Source organism: Tauraco erythrolophus, chromosome 2 (assembly GCF_009769465.1).
Source record: "Tauraco erythrolophus isolate bTauEry1 chromosome 2, bTauEry1.pri, whole genome shotgun sequence".
Classification (NCBI taxonomy): domain Eukaryota; kingdom Metazoa; phylum Chordata; class Aves; order Musophagiformes; family Musophagidae; genus Tauraco; species Tauraco erythrolophus.
This window is the reverse complement of record NC_141466.1, coordinates 64,829,068-64,843,648: the sequence shown is the minus strand read 5'-3', so window position 1 is coordinate 64,843,648 and position 14,581 is coordinate 64,829,068. Positions and strand designations below refer to the sequence as shown.

At 41.1% G+C, this 14,581-nt stretch overlaps 1 protein-coding gene across 1 annotated transcript in view; it reads right to left on the bottom strand.

Moving 5' to 3' along the window:
• Positions 1–56: 56 nt before the first annotated feature.
• FKBP1B (FKBP prolyl isomerase 1B) overlaps positions 57–14,581 on the bottom strand; it is a 56,328-nt gene continuing 41,803 nt past the window's right edge. Inside the window, exons 3-4 of the mRNA XM_086623584.1 lie at positions 2,636–2,748; positions 57–185 (exon numbers count right to left, since the gene is read on the bottom strand). Coding sequence (XP_086479710.1) covers positions 57–185; positions 2,636–2,748 — 242 coding nt within the window. The remainder of the gene's footprint in view (positions 186–2,635; positions 2,749–14,581) is intronic.

Here is a 14,581-nt window from a genome sequence, read left to right as displayed (position 1 = left end):
CGAGAAAGAACGGATGGTTATTAACAGATGTCTCCAGCCAACTCCCTCGAGAAGATTCACTCTAACCTGAGAAGCTCCACGTCAAAGAGGAGAGTAGCATTGGGAGGGATGACCCCAGGGTGGCCTGTGGCTCCATAGGCCATCTCAGGTGTGCAGGTCAACTTTGCTCTTTGTCCTAAGCTCATCTGGGTTTTCAATGTTGGAGAAAGGAAAAGAGAAGACAAAAAACAAACAGTATTAGGAGGAAAACAAAGAATAAATCACTATGTGGCAGATTTACAGAATCGAGGAGAGTTGGGACCATCAGATTCATCTTTCAGCTTCAAGCTGAAGCTGCCACAAACAGCTCAGATGACGATCTCCTGACTCCTCTGGCTTCTCATGGCAGTTATTTAAATTGCCAGAGCCAGTCTGGGAGTCACAGAGAGGCATTTTAATGCACACGTTGGTCCATCCTGCCTACGCTGGAGCCAGCTGTAGGAGGTGTGAGTTCCTTCAGCGGAGTGCAGGGTACATGTAACACCACCAGCAGGCGTTAGGAAAAGGCTGTCAGTAAACAGATAGGACCAGAGATTTGTATTCATGAGAGATCAGTGCCAAAACACCGTTAGGTTCAGCTTCTGAAAAGCATTCAGCAACATTTTTCCTTCTTCAGCCACCACCAGGGATGACTTCAAAACCGTTGCCCAAATGCTAATGCTGTAGGTACTCAACTTTCTGCTGTTGGGCAAGTACAAAGCAAACTCTGATGCAATCCTGCTTAAAAAAGGAACTTATTTCCCTAAACTCAGCCCAAGCCAGAGGGTGGACATCTCACTTCAGGTGCTGCTTATTCCAGGAAAGAGCCTTTGCCCCTGGGATGGACAGAAATGCTGATTTCTCTCACTCCAGACTAGGTCTGGCAGTAACAGCGCTCGCTGAGATTCAGAGTATCGAGACTCAAATCCCTGCTCTTCCAACAGAGTATTTTGTAGTGGAGCACTCTCAAGCTGCTATTCATGCACCATACAATGGTAATTGAATGTTCACTGGCCAAGAAACAATCCCTGATTTGAAGCAGTGATTTTAACTCAAGTTAAAATCTCTCCCAAGATCAGGCACATCACTGGACCACAGATGATGCATATCTCCTGTTGAATCTTTTTTCAGGTCCTATAAAATACGCCAAAGCTAGAGCTTTGATTGCTTTAGGTAGAAGAAAAAATATAAATATGAACTTTCCCACATTCTGGGAGTATTCCTATCATGGGGCTGGGGGTGTAAGAGCAGATGACCTCCCCTGGGGCAGGCTCTCTGCTGCTCTGATGGGCCTCTGCAAGCCAGACAGCTGGTATGTCATGCACAGGGCACAGAGCAACCTTAAACTGTCAGAAGTTGAGCAGAAAAATGCAGATGCTGCTGACATCTGACAGTCATTAAACCAAGGTTTGAGAAATCTTCATGCTAGACATAGTGAACTGCCTTTTTCCAACTGCTTTGTGTCCCAAACCCCTCAAAACCCTGGGGTGGAAGGAGATAGCCAGAAGCTCAACTTCAGTCAGCAATTCACTAGGAGGAGCAGGAGGGCAGCATGCTGCCACATGGACACTGACAACACAGAGTCCAACTCTATCCTTGAGAGAAAGGTGGGTATTTTTCAGAGAGTCTAGGATTCTTCAAATGGACTTCTTCTCTGGCTGGAGAGAAGGGAATGCTTGCACTGCTTTCTTCACAGGGCTGGAAACCGTGTTCTCTTCCCTCCCTCTCTGGAAAAGCATGGTTGCATCATTCCTCAGCGAATTGTTTCTCGTTTTACATTCTTCACTTCTCTCTATTTATGCATAAGAAGTTGTTCCTGTTATAGTTGTGCCTATAATAACATTTGAACAGTTTCCTCCTACACTGAGCTCCAGGACCCTGAAACGAGGAGTCACGAGGAATTTGCACCCTGATCTCATTCACTCTTGCACTTGGGCAGCCTGACGGCACTCCTTACGCAGTGGGCCCTCACAACACTGCAGACAAAAAGCAAGAGTTGCAATGTGTTTGGGAATGTGAATTGCATTGTGTGGCTCTTTCAGGGTTTTACCATGTAGGCTCTCAAACTGCAGTTAACGGAAGGCAGTTTCCTTTTTCTCAGCATAAGGTTGGTCAGTGAATTTTAAGTTTTGTAGCTGGGAGCCTGAAGTCATAAAAATTTAACAATGCAGTTTGGTAACTTATTCAGTAAGGGTCAAAATCTGTAGCTTGGTCATGGATGTCATCAAAAACGACAGCTTGGACTTTTATGGAGTAGCTGAATAGAGGCCACTCCATAAAACGCTGCCACCTGGAACATTTTTGTGGCCACTGTTGTCTATTTGTGGAGTTGCCCATGGAAAAAGCACGGGGCTTATGCGGCACATTAGCACCTGAGGAGGGGACTTCACCTCTCCCATCCCAAATGCATTCGTGGAAAGCTTCATGAGTAGGGGATGTCCCTGGATGAACAGAGAACTACAGCAAATATCATGCTTGAATGGACCATGCTTTCAGAATATCACTCTGTACCCTACACTGTCATTTCCACTTGGTCTTGCCACCATGGCACCGGACATTGGTGTGCTCACACACTCTTCAGCAAGCTTGAAGTTCAGCCAGAATAATTTCTGTGTACCTGTGTAACACCTTCTTCAAATCCTTTAATGACTTCTTGTCTGCCAATCTTGAACCTGAAAGGCTTGTTTCTGTCTCTGGAGGAATCAAACTTCTTTCCGTTCTGTAGCATTCCTGCCAAAACAAGACACACAGCTTCAGTCTGAGCTACATCTAAATTTAAGTGCTGGGAGGGAGGAAGGAAGGAAGGAGTGAAAAATTAATGACTTGGTCACATCAGCAGCTCATTTCCATTTTTGCTTTGAAGCCCCATCCAAAACAAACAAGGCAGGAGAGTCCAGGAGAGCCAAACACAGTGGTACCGTATTGTTACCTTTGCCTTCTAGTAATTTAGGCTCTAAAATAGAAATATATTCTTCTTATTACTCTTAATGCAGTAGGTTATAACTTATACCATACCAAACGTTGCACAGACATACAGAAGAGTTGTTGATGGCACGGTGGAGCTTCCCAGCTAAATAGATAAAAGCAGGTAAGGAACACGTGGGAAGCAGCAGAAGACAGAATCCCAACACAGGTGCCTGATCCAGGCCTGCTCCTAAACAGAAAAAAGCTCCCTAAAACAAGCCTACAGACAAAGAAACCATATTCAACAGGGGGCGGTTGCTCACCACAGTCAATAGGAGCCACTTGAAAGAGTGGGGATGTAGATTCAGGTTTGGGAATTCTTGTGCCAAATTTGTTGCCAGTTAAACATCTGTAGAGTACAGAGCAGCTCCTTTGGCTTATTCCTGCAAATTTACATCAGAATACCTAGAAGGAATATTTGGTACCTTGGACTGTTTACTGATGAGTACTATAACAACATGCATTACACAAACACGGCCATTCCACACTATGCATATGAAACTTCTACACAACATTACAACTGCAGGTGTCTCCTCCTCACACAGAAAACTGGAGAAGACTCTGCATTCATATTCATTTATATGAATTCTCTACTACCCTCATTCTTCATATTTTCATTCAGCCACAAGACAGTCACAAGAACACCTTTGGATGGCACAAGACTGTTTCATAGAATCGTTTAGGTTAGAAAAGACCTTTAAGATCATCAAGTCCAACCGCTAACCTAGCACAGCCAAGTCAAGTTTCAACCCATATGTTATGAACTCATGCCCAGATTCTACAGCAAATGGAGAAACCTTCACAAAGCGCTACATGATTAGGTATTTTCATTCTCTTTTCAAACAGTGGATAATTACGGTAGCGTTCAACTTAAAAGTCCCTGGTAATTGCTCTTTCAAAATGTTATACTCTGGATATTGCAAAGTTGGGCTGATATTTATATATTAGAATTAATCCTTTCTTTGTAATGCTGTAGTGCCAGTGTTCTGGGCATATACCATGACTGTCCTGTGCAAGGTGCTGTACAAAGAAAAAGTTAATTAATAAGCAAATATCTGAGAAAGTTTCTGGTTGTAACATTATCAAGCACAACTGTGACAGAAAATGCTGAAAAATACTGCCTTTATGATCCAATACGAGAAATACAGTCTTACTATTTTCTTTTCATTAAAGCAGTTATATTAATAGACCAGCTTGATGCACAAGTTTTATTTTTCAGTGAAAACCATCAGTTATTGCCCAAACAAGAACAAAAAAGGCTTATTTTGCTGTGTCATGAATCAAAGGTAAATATAAAGAGATGTGCCAGAATGAAAAACAAAGACTAAAAGGGTAGGATTCATCTTATCAACCTTCATGCTTCTAAGATGTAGCCAGCTACTTTTGAGCTAATTACTCTGCTTCCCTCTATAATCAAGGCAGAGAAAAATGTACTTTCAGGGGGCAATTAATCTAACCAAATCTAGGGATCTACATTAGGACATAATGAATTGCATCCTAGCAGTGCTTATTTCTTTGCAATGAGTATAAGGGAAGGCCAAACGACTAGCTCAGACACAGATGTCTCCAAATTCATTAGTAGTTAAATCAGTGGTGATGGCATTCTGGACGTGCAGTAACGAGTACACAGTATTTGATCATTCCAGTGGGATTCTATGCCTAGGTATTTTACATCAATATTAAAACTAAATGCCATGTTAAAGCAAATTAGCTGTTGACCAAGCCCAACATTTGTCAAAGTTGGTACTTCAGAAACGCGTGTGCGTGTGTATAAAGCCTTAGAAGGAAAATTATGGAATAATTTGCCCATAAGGTATGTTTCACAACCTTCACCACCAGCGCTTGTCATATTCCTTCAGTTTTTCACAGTATAATAGCGAAGTATTTTATGTATGCTCTGATGCAAGCACATACGCATATTATGCAATACATCGGCTCAGTGATATCTCTAAAACCCCTCCACACAGGCTGGGAAGTCGCACCAGCTGCCTGCACAAGGCTTTCTAGTTACAGACAAACATGGGTTCATTTGTAGTGTAGAAAACCAGTCTGCACGTGGAGGCGGGCAGGCAGGGAGAAGCAGCTCGGAGGGGAACTCTCAGGCATATCACATAATCCTTTTTGAAGTATTTGATCTTAAATTTAAATGGCAGTCCCTCCTCACAGCAATTTTATGTTTAAACACATCATAAAACCTTATGATTCTATGAAATGGAAGGAGACTGTTACAGAATCCCAGTATTTAATCGTTTTAATATTAAAACTTAGCACTGTCATTACAGTCTGCATGTTCAAAGCAGTATGCAAACATTAATTATACTTCACAGGAACCCGAGGAGGTAGAAGAAGATATTTATTATAGAACAGCCTCAGTCTGGAACTTTGGATTCAGATACAAAGTTCCACAACACTTCAGTACTCTTTCACTTCATTTTGTAACTAAATCCTATTAAAATACTTAGCTTAAAGGTCTGATGGTTTACTAAATACCACACATCAAATCAGCGGCAGAATTAACTCTTCAGAGATCCTGACAACAGCTACTGAACAATGTTCCCCACTTAAAATAATGACTCTATCTGCCCATGAGCTGGGTAGTCTAACATATATCATATAAACACTGACTCCCATTTCACCATCGAAAGCCTATAGAAGATGTGTTAGGCCTTGTAGAAGAAAAGAGGCTGCTTCTCCTGTCTTTTCAGTAACAGCCTATTTTCAGCAACAGCTGAAAATTCATCAGGTGATGAATTCAGAAATGTAACCTCCTCTGTCATCACCTCACCTTATTGCTTCTGGAGGACAAACTGGGATTCAAAGAGTCAGATGTGTCCATATGCGCTGAAGCTCTGGCTGGAGGGTCAATTTTTACATGACTGCCCTTTAAATGCACATCTACTTTGAAATGAGTCAGAGTCCCCATGTGCCCTGGAGAAGTTCCAATCCGGATTTAGATCTGAACTTTAGATCTCTTTCTCTCTCTCTTTCTGAAAGTTCGAGTTGACTATTCAAGCTCCTGGGAGCTAAACCAGCATAATGCTTTATTTTCTTTCTTCCTAATGCATCAATTGATTTTCTTTTTGCGAAAAAATTGATTTGGTTAATATTCCTCAACAAGGACGGATGCCTGTCTTCAGGCTGCTAGCACCTTTATTTATCTAGCTAACAAGGAGAAAAAACCTACAATTTGGAACTGAACACCACCACTGTTTTGCAAAGTCAGAACAATCAATAAGAGTTTTGACTGAGCAAGGACATCCAGATGCCTATATGCTTCCTTGTTATAATAACCTTACATTTGATTCTGAAAGGTAATAATCATTGTATTAAAATAATTAATTGTACAACCTCAGTTATCAGAATATTATGCAGATTTGAAAACATTCTCATCTACAAGGTGTCCTAATTAGTAACTAAGCTTTAAAAATTAGGTGGCTGTAGAAAAGGAGATGTTTCAGATCATGGACCATGCTTAATCATTGAAGTTCAGCTCATTGAAGCTGAAGATCAAAGAGGAGACAAATCTTTTTTTTAAGCAACATGACTAGGGATCCATCTGAACTGCCAAAAACACAATGCCATTTGGGCTAAAACAGCAGTGAAAAAACACCTTCAGTCTAGGTTTAACACAAGCTATTATTTCTTATTAAAACATAGGTGTGTCTGCGCTACTCTTTTAACATGAATTAACTAACTGAGGTCAGTCAACCTCAGCTAAGATCGCATCATTTAAGTCTGTTTCCTAAGGGCAGCAGGCTAATGACACTGTCTGTACTTGCCTAATAACTTCTGAATCTTTTAGCCAATTTCAACCAAGTTTGACAGAGGAGTAGGGTTCATACTGGCATAGAGATCCTATGCATGTAATGAAAAGAAACCTGTGTAGGAGGAAGATCCTCTAAGTGCTTCTACCAAGAGAAAGGCTCAATCTTCACTGTTATCAGAGAACCCATATTACTGAGGAATGGACAGACATGAATGCTGCAGCTGGACTACAGTCTAAGTTTCTTTTTACCGGAGGGTTTCTTCATCTGAGAATGATTCAGCTGGGAATTCGATCAACCCCGTAACACAAACCCACAGAGCCAGCACAGCTATTTAGACACCGAACTTACACCTATGGTCCCAACAAAACCATGCCCCAAAACTGCGCCCAAACCATTATCTATAGAAAAGATGGATGGAGAGAGAGAGCATCGAAGGCCCTCCACAGATAGCCTGTCAAGCTTACATGTCTGAATCTGGAAAATTTAAGTGTAAAATTCCACTGCTAACGTTAGCCATCTCAAAGGTAGAAACTGCATCTCAACCTGTCATCTAGGCTACTTCTACAGTTAATGGAGAAAGAGAGGTATCTTCAAGAATGATTCATCCCATCCAGATTTAGATGTTAGGTCTGCAATAACCTGGAATGGTTTATCATTCTCAGTCAACTAACTTACAAAAGTTAAAAAAGTTAATGACATTAACTTCAAACGCTAGACTGCCAGCTTTTTATAGAGCTCTGGTGAGGAGGTATTAACTCATCCATCCGTACCTAAATGAAGTAGACCAAATTGCATCCCAGGCTTCACTGGCTCCAGTGTTTTCTGAATTATCTGTCTTTGCAGTGTTGACACATTCTGGGAATCAGAAGATAGAGATCCTAATCCAGGACAAATCCCTTGATTTCACTAATCGCTCTTCTTTTATCCTGTACAATGGGATTCACTTACCTCACAAGTATTAAGGGGATAAATTGAATAGATGACTTTCAAAAAATAGCAGCATTCATCTGCAAAATATTCCGTTACCTTATTTTTTCAACCTGGAATTACCTACAAAACATAAAGGCAAAACGCACACTTGAAGACAGCTACTTTCTGAACATATGTTGGCAGCAGAAAGAGGGGCAGATATCCAGAAGGTGTTTCTAGGACACTATCCTGTTTCATCTTATGTAGACCAAAGGTTCTTCAGGACAGGGACTATACTTTGATGCCCTTTAATGCAATCACCTTTCCAATTATGCCTTGTAATAAATCTGTGCTGTTATAAACTTGTCATTAGGTTTGGTTCCTAGGACTCTCGGAGGCAGCATTTGCTGAAGCTAGTGTTGCTGTCGGTTAAGAATTTTCTATCATCTCAAATGTTTCTTTTTTTTTTCCTTAAAATATATTGTTTCTCATACCAAAATACGTCAATAGTTTGTTGGAAGAATTTCACACAGGCTGGAAATTCTGATTTTTTTCCCTCCATTTATAACCTGTAACTATTACCAACATACACTTTTAGTCTGGAAAATACATTATTGGGAAGTTTCTAGAAACTGCACAAAAGCCTTTATGTCAACATTGATGCCTTCACAGTGTATAAAGGAAGACACAGTTCAGCAAAGCAGAGGAGTGCAGCATAATTGCATAGGAGCGGTGGGAGAAGCACATCCATGAAGTCACAGGTCACATTCCAGGTTGATTTACAAGAGTAGAACTCCACTGATTTCAGCGGTGTTATTCATATTTTACATTAAAATGGAACAGTTCTCTTCAGGACTCAGTTCTGACATACCATGGTAAAGCAGGACAACTCCTCTGCATTCAGTGGCCTTTCCCTCTAGCTCGTGGCTGAGTCTCATGCCTACCACACCTGAAAAACTTGCAGTTTCCCATCAGGAAGAAGAAAAGTTCCCGTATGTCTTAGTGTTAAATGGAGAGATCTAAGCAATGCTTTTCTAGGCAAAAAGAGTCGGTGCCTTGTGTGTTTGCTTCCCAGGGAAATGCCTAGAGGACCTAACATGCCTCTAGCTCTCCATTTGATTCCATCAGAATCCAGATCTGTGCAAGTCGGATATCTCACACCTCTTACATCTTCATTTGCCATTTCATTATTACCCCAAAATACAGTTCACTGTTTTACACCTTTCCATCATAAGAACAACTTCCAGTAACCTGCACTTATACCTCGCCACGAGCCTCCTCCCAAACAACCACGCAGTAAGTAGCGTAAACTGCTGACATCCTTGATTTGACTTCCAAAGCAAACTCTTTTCTGGACAAATGTGGCGTCTCATCAATTTTACTGATGAAAATTGTTTTCATCAGAAATGATGATGGTTGCAATGGAAATAAGGCGAGAATGTTAAATGTGAGCTGGAGGATACTTTCATGCAAACATCTACACTACGTTTGAAGAGTGGGCCATCTTACTGTGTCCTGTATAGGGACGTTGGCAACTGCACTGAGAAGGCAAGCATGGTTTTTCAAGGAAAAGGTGAACAACAGAGGTTTAGTCCTACAGTAAACACAAACTCAGTTTTCCCCTGCTAACGTTTCCTCTGCTTAATATAAACAAAGCCTATGAGGAAAAAAAGGATTTTCTGGCCTAGACTGTATTTTTCTGACAGTTTGCAGCCACTTAAGAAAAAATGATTAATCTTTTCAAGGGAATTTTAAGTCTAGAGCAATCTGGTCTTCAGTCCTGGTCTTTCAGTTTCTAGAAAGACAGACTGGGTTTCCAGAGCAATCTGGTCTTTCAGTCTTTGGGCAACCTGGTCTAGTGGAAGGTGTCCCTGCCCATGGCAGGGGCATTGGCACTAGATGATCTTTAAGGTCTCTTCCAACCCAAACCATTCTATGACTCTAGAGGGATAATATTTGAAGAGACTGGAGGCAGCATCTCTGCAGCTATCAGCTCTTTATCACATTTTTTTTGTCGTTGTCTAAAAAGGCAACAACAGCGATTTGAATGTGTCATTTGTTGCCATGACAAACAATCACTGACTCAAAGTATAGAAATGGGAAATGGATAGCAGTGGTGGTCACTTCTTAGTTCCCTTAACCGCAGCGCACTTCAGCAAAGGTTGATCTTTTCAACACAGGCAGCCCTTGCTGCTTCTTTTTCTTCATGTATTATATACTCATATATCTTTAATGTGGAGTAAGAGCAATACAATCAATTATTTATTATGCAGCTGACAGCACGCAATGAAGACACAAGACAACTATTCAATAATGCATTACCATGCACTATATATCAATTGCGTTCCACTACAAGACAATATGAAAGAGCCTTGCACTTAGCTTGACTTCACAGCCAAGAAAATTACATGCAATTGTCTAGTTCACTCTACTGAAAGGCATTATTCTGTCCTAACAGCTTTATAGATTTGCGTATTTTTAAAAAAGAATAAAAAGTAAATTCACCCTCAAGACAGATATGAAGCTCAATAAGCATATTCTACATGAATTGTAAGGAGACCAAAACAATTCCTCTGGTATCCTGTTGCCTTGAAACACTCATTTTTTTAGAGTTTGATTCTGTTACCATTACAAAGTTCAGCTGTAAAATATACATACTCTGCAACATAAGGCAAATTTAATTTGAATAACTATGGCAGAATCAGGTCAATCTGGGTATGCTAATGAGTAGGACAATAGACGTCTAAAGTAGTATTTTAGAGTGAATGTATTACTACAGAAATACTTTACATCTTTTGCATCTCTACCCCCAGATACCATGTCCTGTAACAGAGGTTCTGGAAGGAGAGGGAACGTTCCTGACTGTCTAGGGCTTTCTGTCCCTGCCCTCTGGTACCAGCCAAGAAGCACAAAGAGCAGTTCAAGAGCATGGCTGTAATACAAAGAAGACATTTTGCAAGACTTCCCACCTAAATACATGCAGCAGAGCTTGGCCTAAGAGTTCTGGCCATCTAGTGCACCAAGGTAATATGAGAATATAATTGATCTCTTTTTTTTTCTTCTTGGTTTCATTCTCAGTCTCATCCTACGCCACAACGCACACACATATTTCCTTTCCTTCCCATTTTTGTTTTATTGGTGGTATGGATTTGATATTTTAGCTTGTAGCACATATATGAATGTACAGACGACCTTCCTCTGGGCAGTTACACACTTCATTAGGGAGTTAAACCTCACTGAAATATGTGAACGTGATAGCCACCTGTCTTTCAGTGTATGGCACAAAAAGGACCCAAGCTAGGTCACCCAAGCTTCTGAATACAGATCTGGATGCAGGGAGCATGGAAAAACACCACAGAGAGCAGAAAAGGATCTCTAGACATTTCTTGGGAAAGCTCTGAGCATGGCTTCAAGATCCCATGAGAGAGGGTTTTGGGGAGAAATTAACTATTTTCCTACTAGTTAATTCTTCCTCTGCCCAGGGAAAGGGAATATTGAATGATCTGCCAAAAGAAATACCTTCCCAACCCCATATAACAATACTACATCAGCAGTTAGGTGTGCTTTAATGACAAGCTGTTGCCAGATTTGGCATCCTTTGATTTTCAACTGTCTAGATAGACTTCCAGTACAAGCCTCCATATCCTTCTGAATAAAATCTGTGCTGAAATCTTAATTTATCAGTGCGACAATTCTGATTCCCTTGGCTTAAGCCAGCAACAGTCTAGTGACAAACCTACTCATCTCTAGGAGGGCATTGGATTAAGAGGCTATGCATACCCAGAGATAATAACTTTCCATATGAGAACATATATTCTTAATGTGTTACCACTTGACACCAAGATGTTAAAACGGTATGTTTGCCTTTGGACCATTTGGAACTGAAAAATAGAATCATAGAATAGAATCATAGAAAGGTTAGGGTTGGAAGGGACCTCAAAGATCATCTAGTTCCAACCCTCCTGCCATGGGCACGGAAACCCTCCACTACACCAGGTTGCCCAAAGCCTCATCCAACCTGGCCTTGAACGCTTCCAGGGATGAGGCATCCACAACTCCTCTGGGCAGCCTGTTCCAGTGCCTCACCACCCTCAGAGTGAAAAATTTCTTCTTTATATCTAATCCAAATCTATCCTCTTTCAGTTTAAAGCCATTGCCCCTTGTCCTATCACTACACGCCCTTGGAAATGTCCCTCTCCAGCTTTCCTGTAGGCCCCCTTTAAGTACTGGAAGGCTGCTATAAGATCACCCCGGAGCCTTCTCTTCTCGAGGCTGAACAGCCCCAACTCTCTCAGCCTGTCTTCATAGCAGAGGTGCTCCAGCCCCTGGATCATCTTTGTGGCCCTCCTCTGGACCCGCTCCAGCAGCTCCATGTCCTTCTTGTGCTGGGGACTCTAGAACTGAACACAGTATTCCAGGTGGGGTCTCACGAGAGCAGAGTAGAGGGGCAGAATCACCTCCCTCGACCTGCTGGCCATAACATTTCTCCCCACGTCCTTTGTGAATGAAGGACATAGCATGGCTATACCTCCTTCACAGAGGATTGTTTTACTGAAACTCATCTTGACAATCACAGCAATCATCTAATATTGTGCAAAGGGCTTAGCAACTACTCTGTTCTTAAAAAAGAAGGAGAAAAAGAAAAGCATTCTTGAAAAAAGAGACACTCAAGATGCAACCAGAGAACACAGTTTATAAAAATGAGTGTTGGCCGAGCCATGGCAGAAGGCATAGTCAGTAGGCCAAGATTACATATACTCTAAATAAGTCAGAGGCAGACACTGTCGTTCCATCATGATCTCATATATACATAAAACATACATAATGCAGAAGTCAAATGCTTTTTATCCAGAGTATCCAATGTTTTGATCCAGACTGGTCAGACATCCTGGTAGTATGTCTTATTTTAGAGATGTGGTGTAACCTTCCTGGCTGGCATTATGCAATAACCCCTCCCTTCGCAAGCGTTCAGAGAATTCCTAGGGAATCGTCTCCACCTGCCTGCAATTCCATGCAGGAAAATGAGACATGACTTCACTGGCACTAATTTGGGGCCACCATGGGACGTCGCTTCAGTGTAGTACATACAGTTTCCAGGGTAATCAGATGAAACACACTGCAGTGTCACTCAAGGAATGAATCCCTTGCTCAACAGCAGAGAAGGACAGGTATCTAGATGCTGTGCTCTCTCCACTGACAACAGACCACAGACTTCTAGACACCTTAAGACAGTTGAGATTAATTCCACCTAAAACGACTTGATCACAGTCAAGATTAGTGAAAAAATGCAGTTTAAAACCAAGTTGGTCTTGATTTGCATACTAAATGCCTTCCTGTGTATTATGTTGCCTAAGGTCCTTTAGACGCGGTGACCACAGATCTACCTAGATCTATCTACTCTCTCTTACTGTATAGTATACGTACAGTAAACATGTTGTAGAAATAACAGAAGATAAAAGTCACTTCAAATCTTTGAATGAATTCTGAGAAGGACTTATTAACGAGTTATGTATTGGGTAACCCTCACTATGTTGTCAGAAGTACAGCCTACCATTAAGATCAGATAAAACCAGCTTTTTGCTAAGCAGTCTTTACCATTTGCTGCAACACTCCAGTGGAAGAACGTCTTATTCAGATACCATTATTTTTCTAGACTGTCTTTTAAAAAGGTACACTCATCAAAGGAACAAATCTTTATATGTATAGTTTGTTCTTCCCACCTACTAGGAATGCACCTGCTTTCAAAAAAAAAAGTATTTTTGCAGTATTGTTTTCGATGTAAACAGTGTTTTATGTGCTCCAAGGCAGACTCTAGCAGTATCATAAATATCACTCTGCCTGTAAACTCTGATGGTATGTTCTGAAGTAATATTAGCTACAAAATTCTTCTTTGGCCATGTTTGTTTCCTACTTTTGTTCATAGTGCCTGGTGTTGCAGATTCTCACTCTGTAAACCAGCACAGTTCCCCTGATATTAATGAAAGCATGAAAATATATGTAGCAGTTTAAGACCTGGATCATAGTAATTTAAAACTAAGTGGAATGATGCACTCGGGACTATTCTCCAGTGCAGAATCCTGCAAGAATACGGAATACTGTAGATCTGTGATCTGAGCAAGAAGCTGGATGTCAAAAAGAATAGGTTCTGTCACCAGACAGCTATGTAAGTATAACTCACCTTCATTTTATTCCCTGTGAAATGACCACTGTGGTTTCACCAAGGTCAGAAAGAGAGTCACTAGAACATCCAGTAATAATATTATTAATTAATACACTTTGCCTTAGGTATCTTGAAGGGCTTCATTCAGTAAGCCTTTAAAGTATCTTCAGCGCCACAGTGGAGCTATTAACAGCACAGTTTGTTATTATAAATAGGTCTTTTCCATCTCTAAGTTTTGATCTCAGTGATCTTATAAACGAACTATGGAAAAAGCAGCAGCTGTTATCTTGACAGATGGGTCTCAGGCATTGCTCTGCTGGACATTAGACAGTCGTCCCTCCGGAGAACAATAGGAATTTCCAAGTGCCTGTGTCTATTTTCATCTACTTAACAAGCCACTCATGTCTTGGACTAGTGAAGGAAAGAAGCAAGGAGAATGCAAAATAAATGTTTTAGGGGAAATATCTCAGAGAAAGAGGTGAGAATCAGATGCGTGTCACCTATTAGTGACTTCCCCCTTGAGTTTTACTGAACTAACAGAAAAAGAATCAGAAGTTTCTTATAAAGGCAATGGAGATAAACAGGCATTTCCAGAAGGTCAGATACAGAAAGTCTTCACGGAGTCATGTGCAGCCTGTTGTCAGCCATCAGGGCAAGGTAAGAATGAGGATGCACCTCAATTTCCAGCTCCTCCTAGAATTTATCATCATCTTCTAGTTTGGATGCAGAGTTTTGAGTCCAATATTAAGGACAGACATAAGCC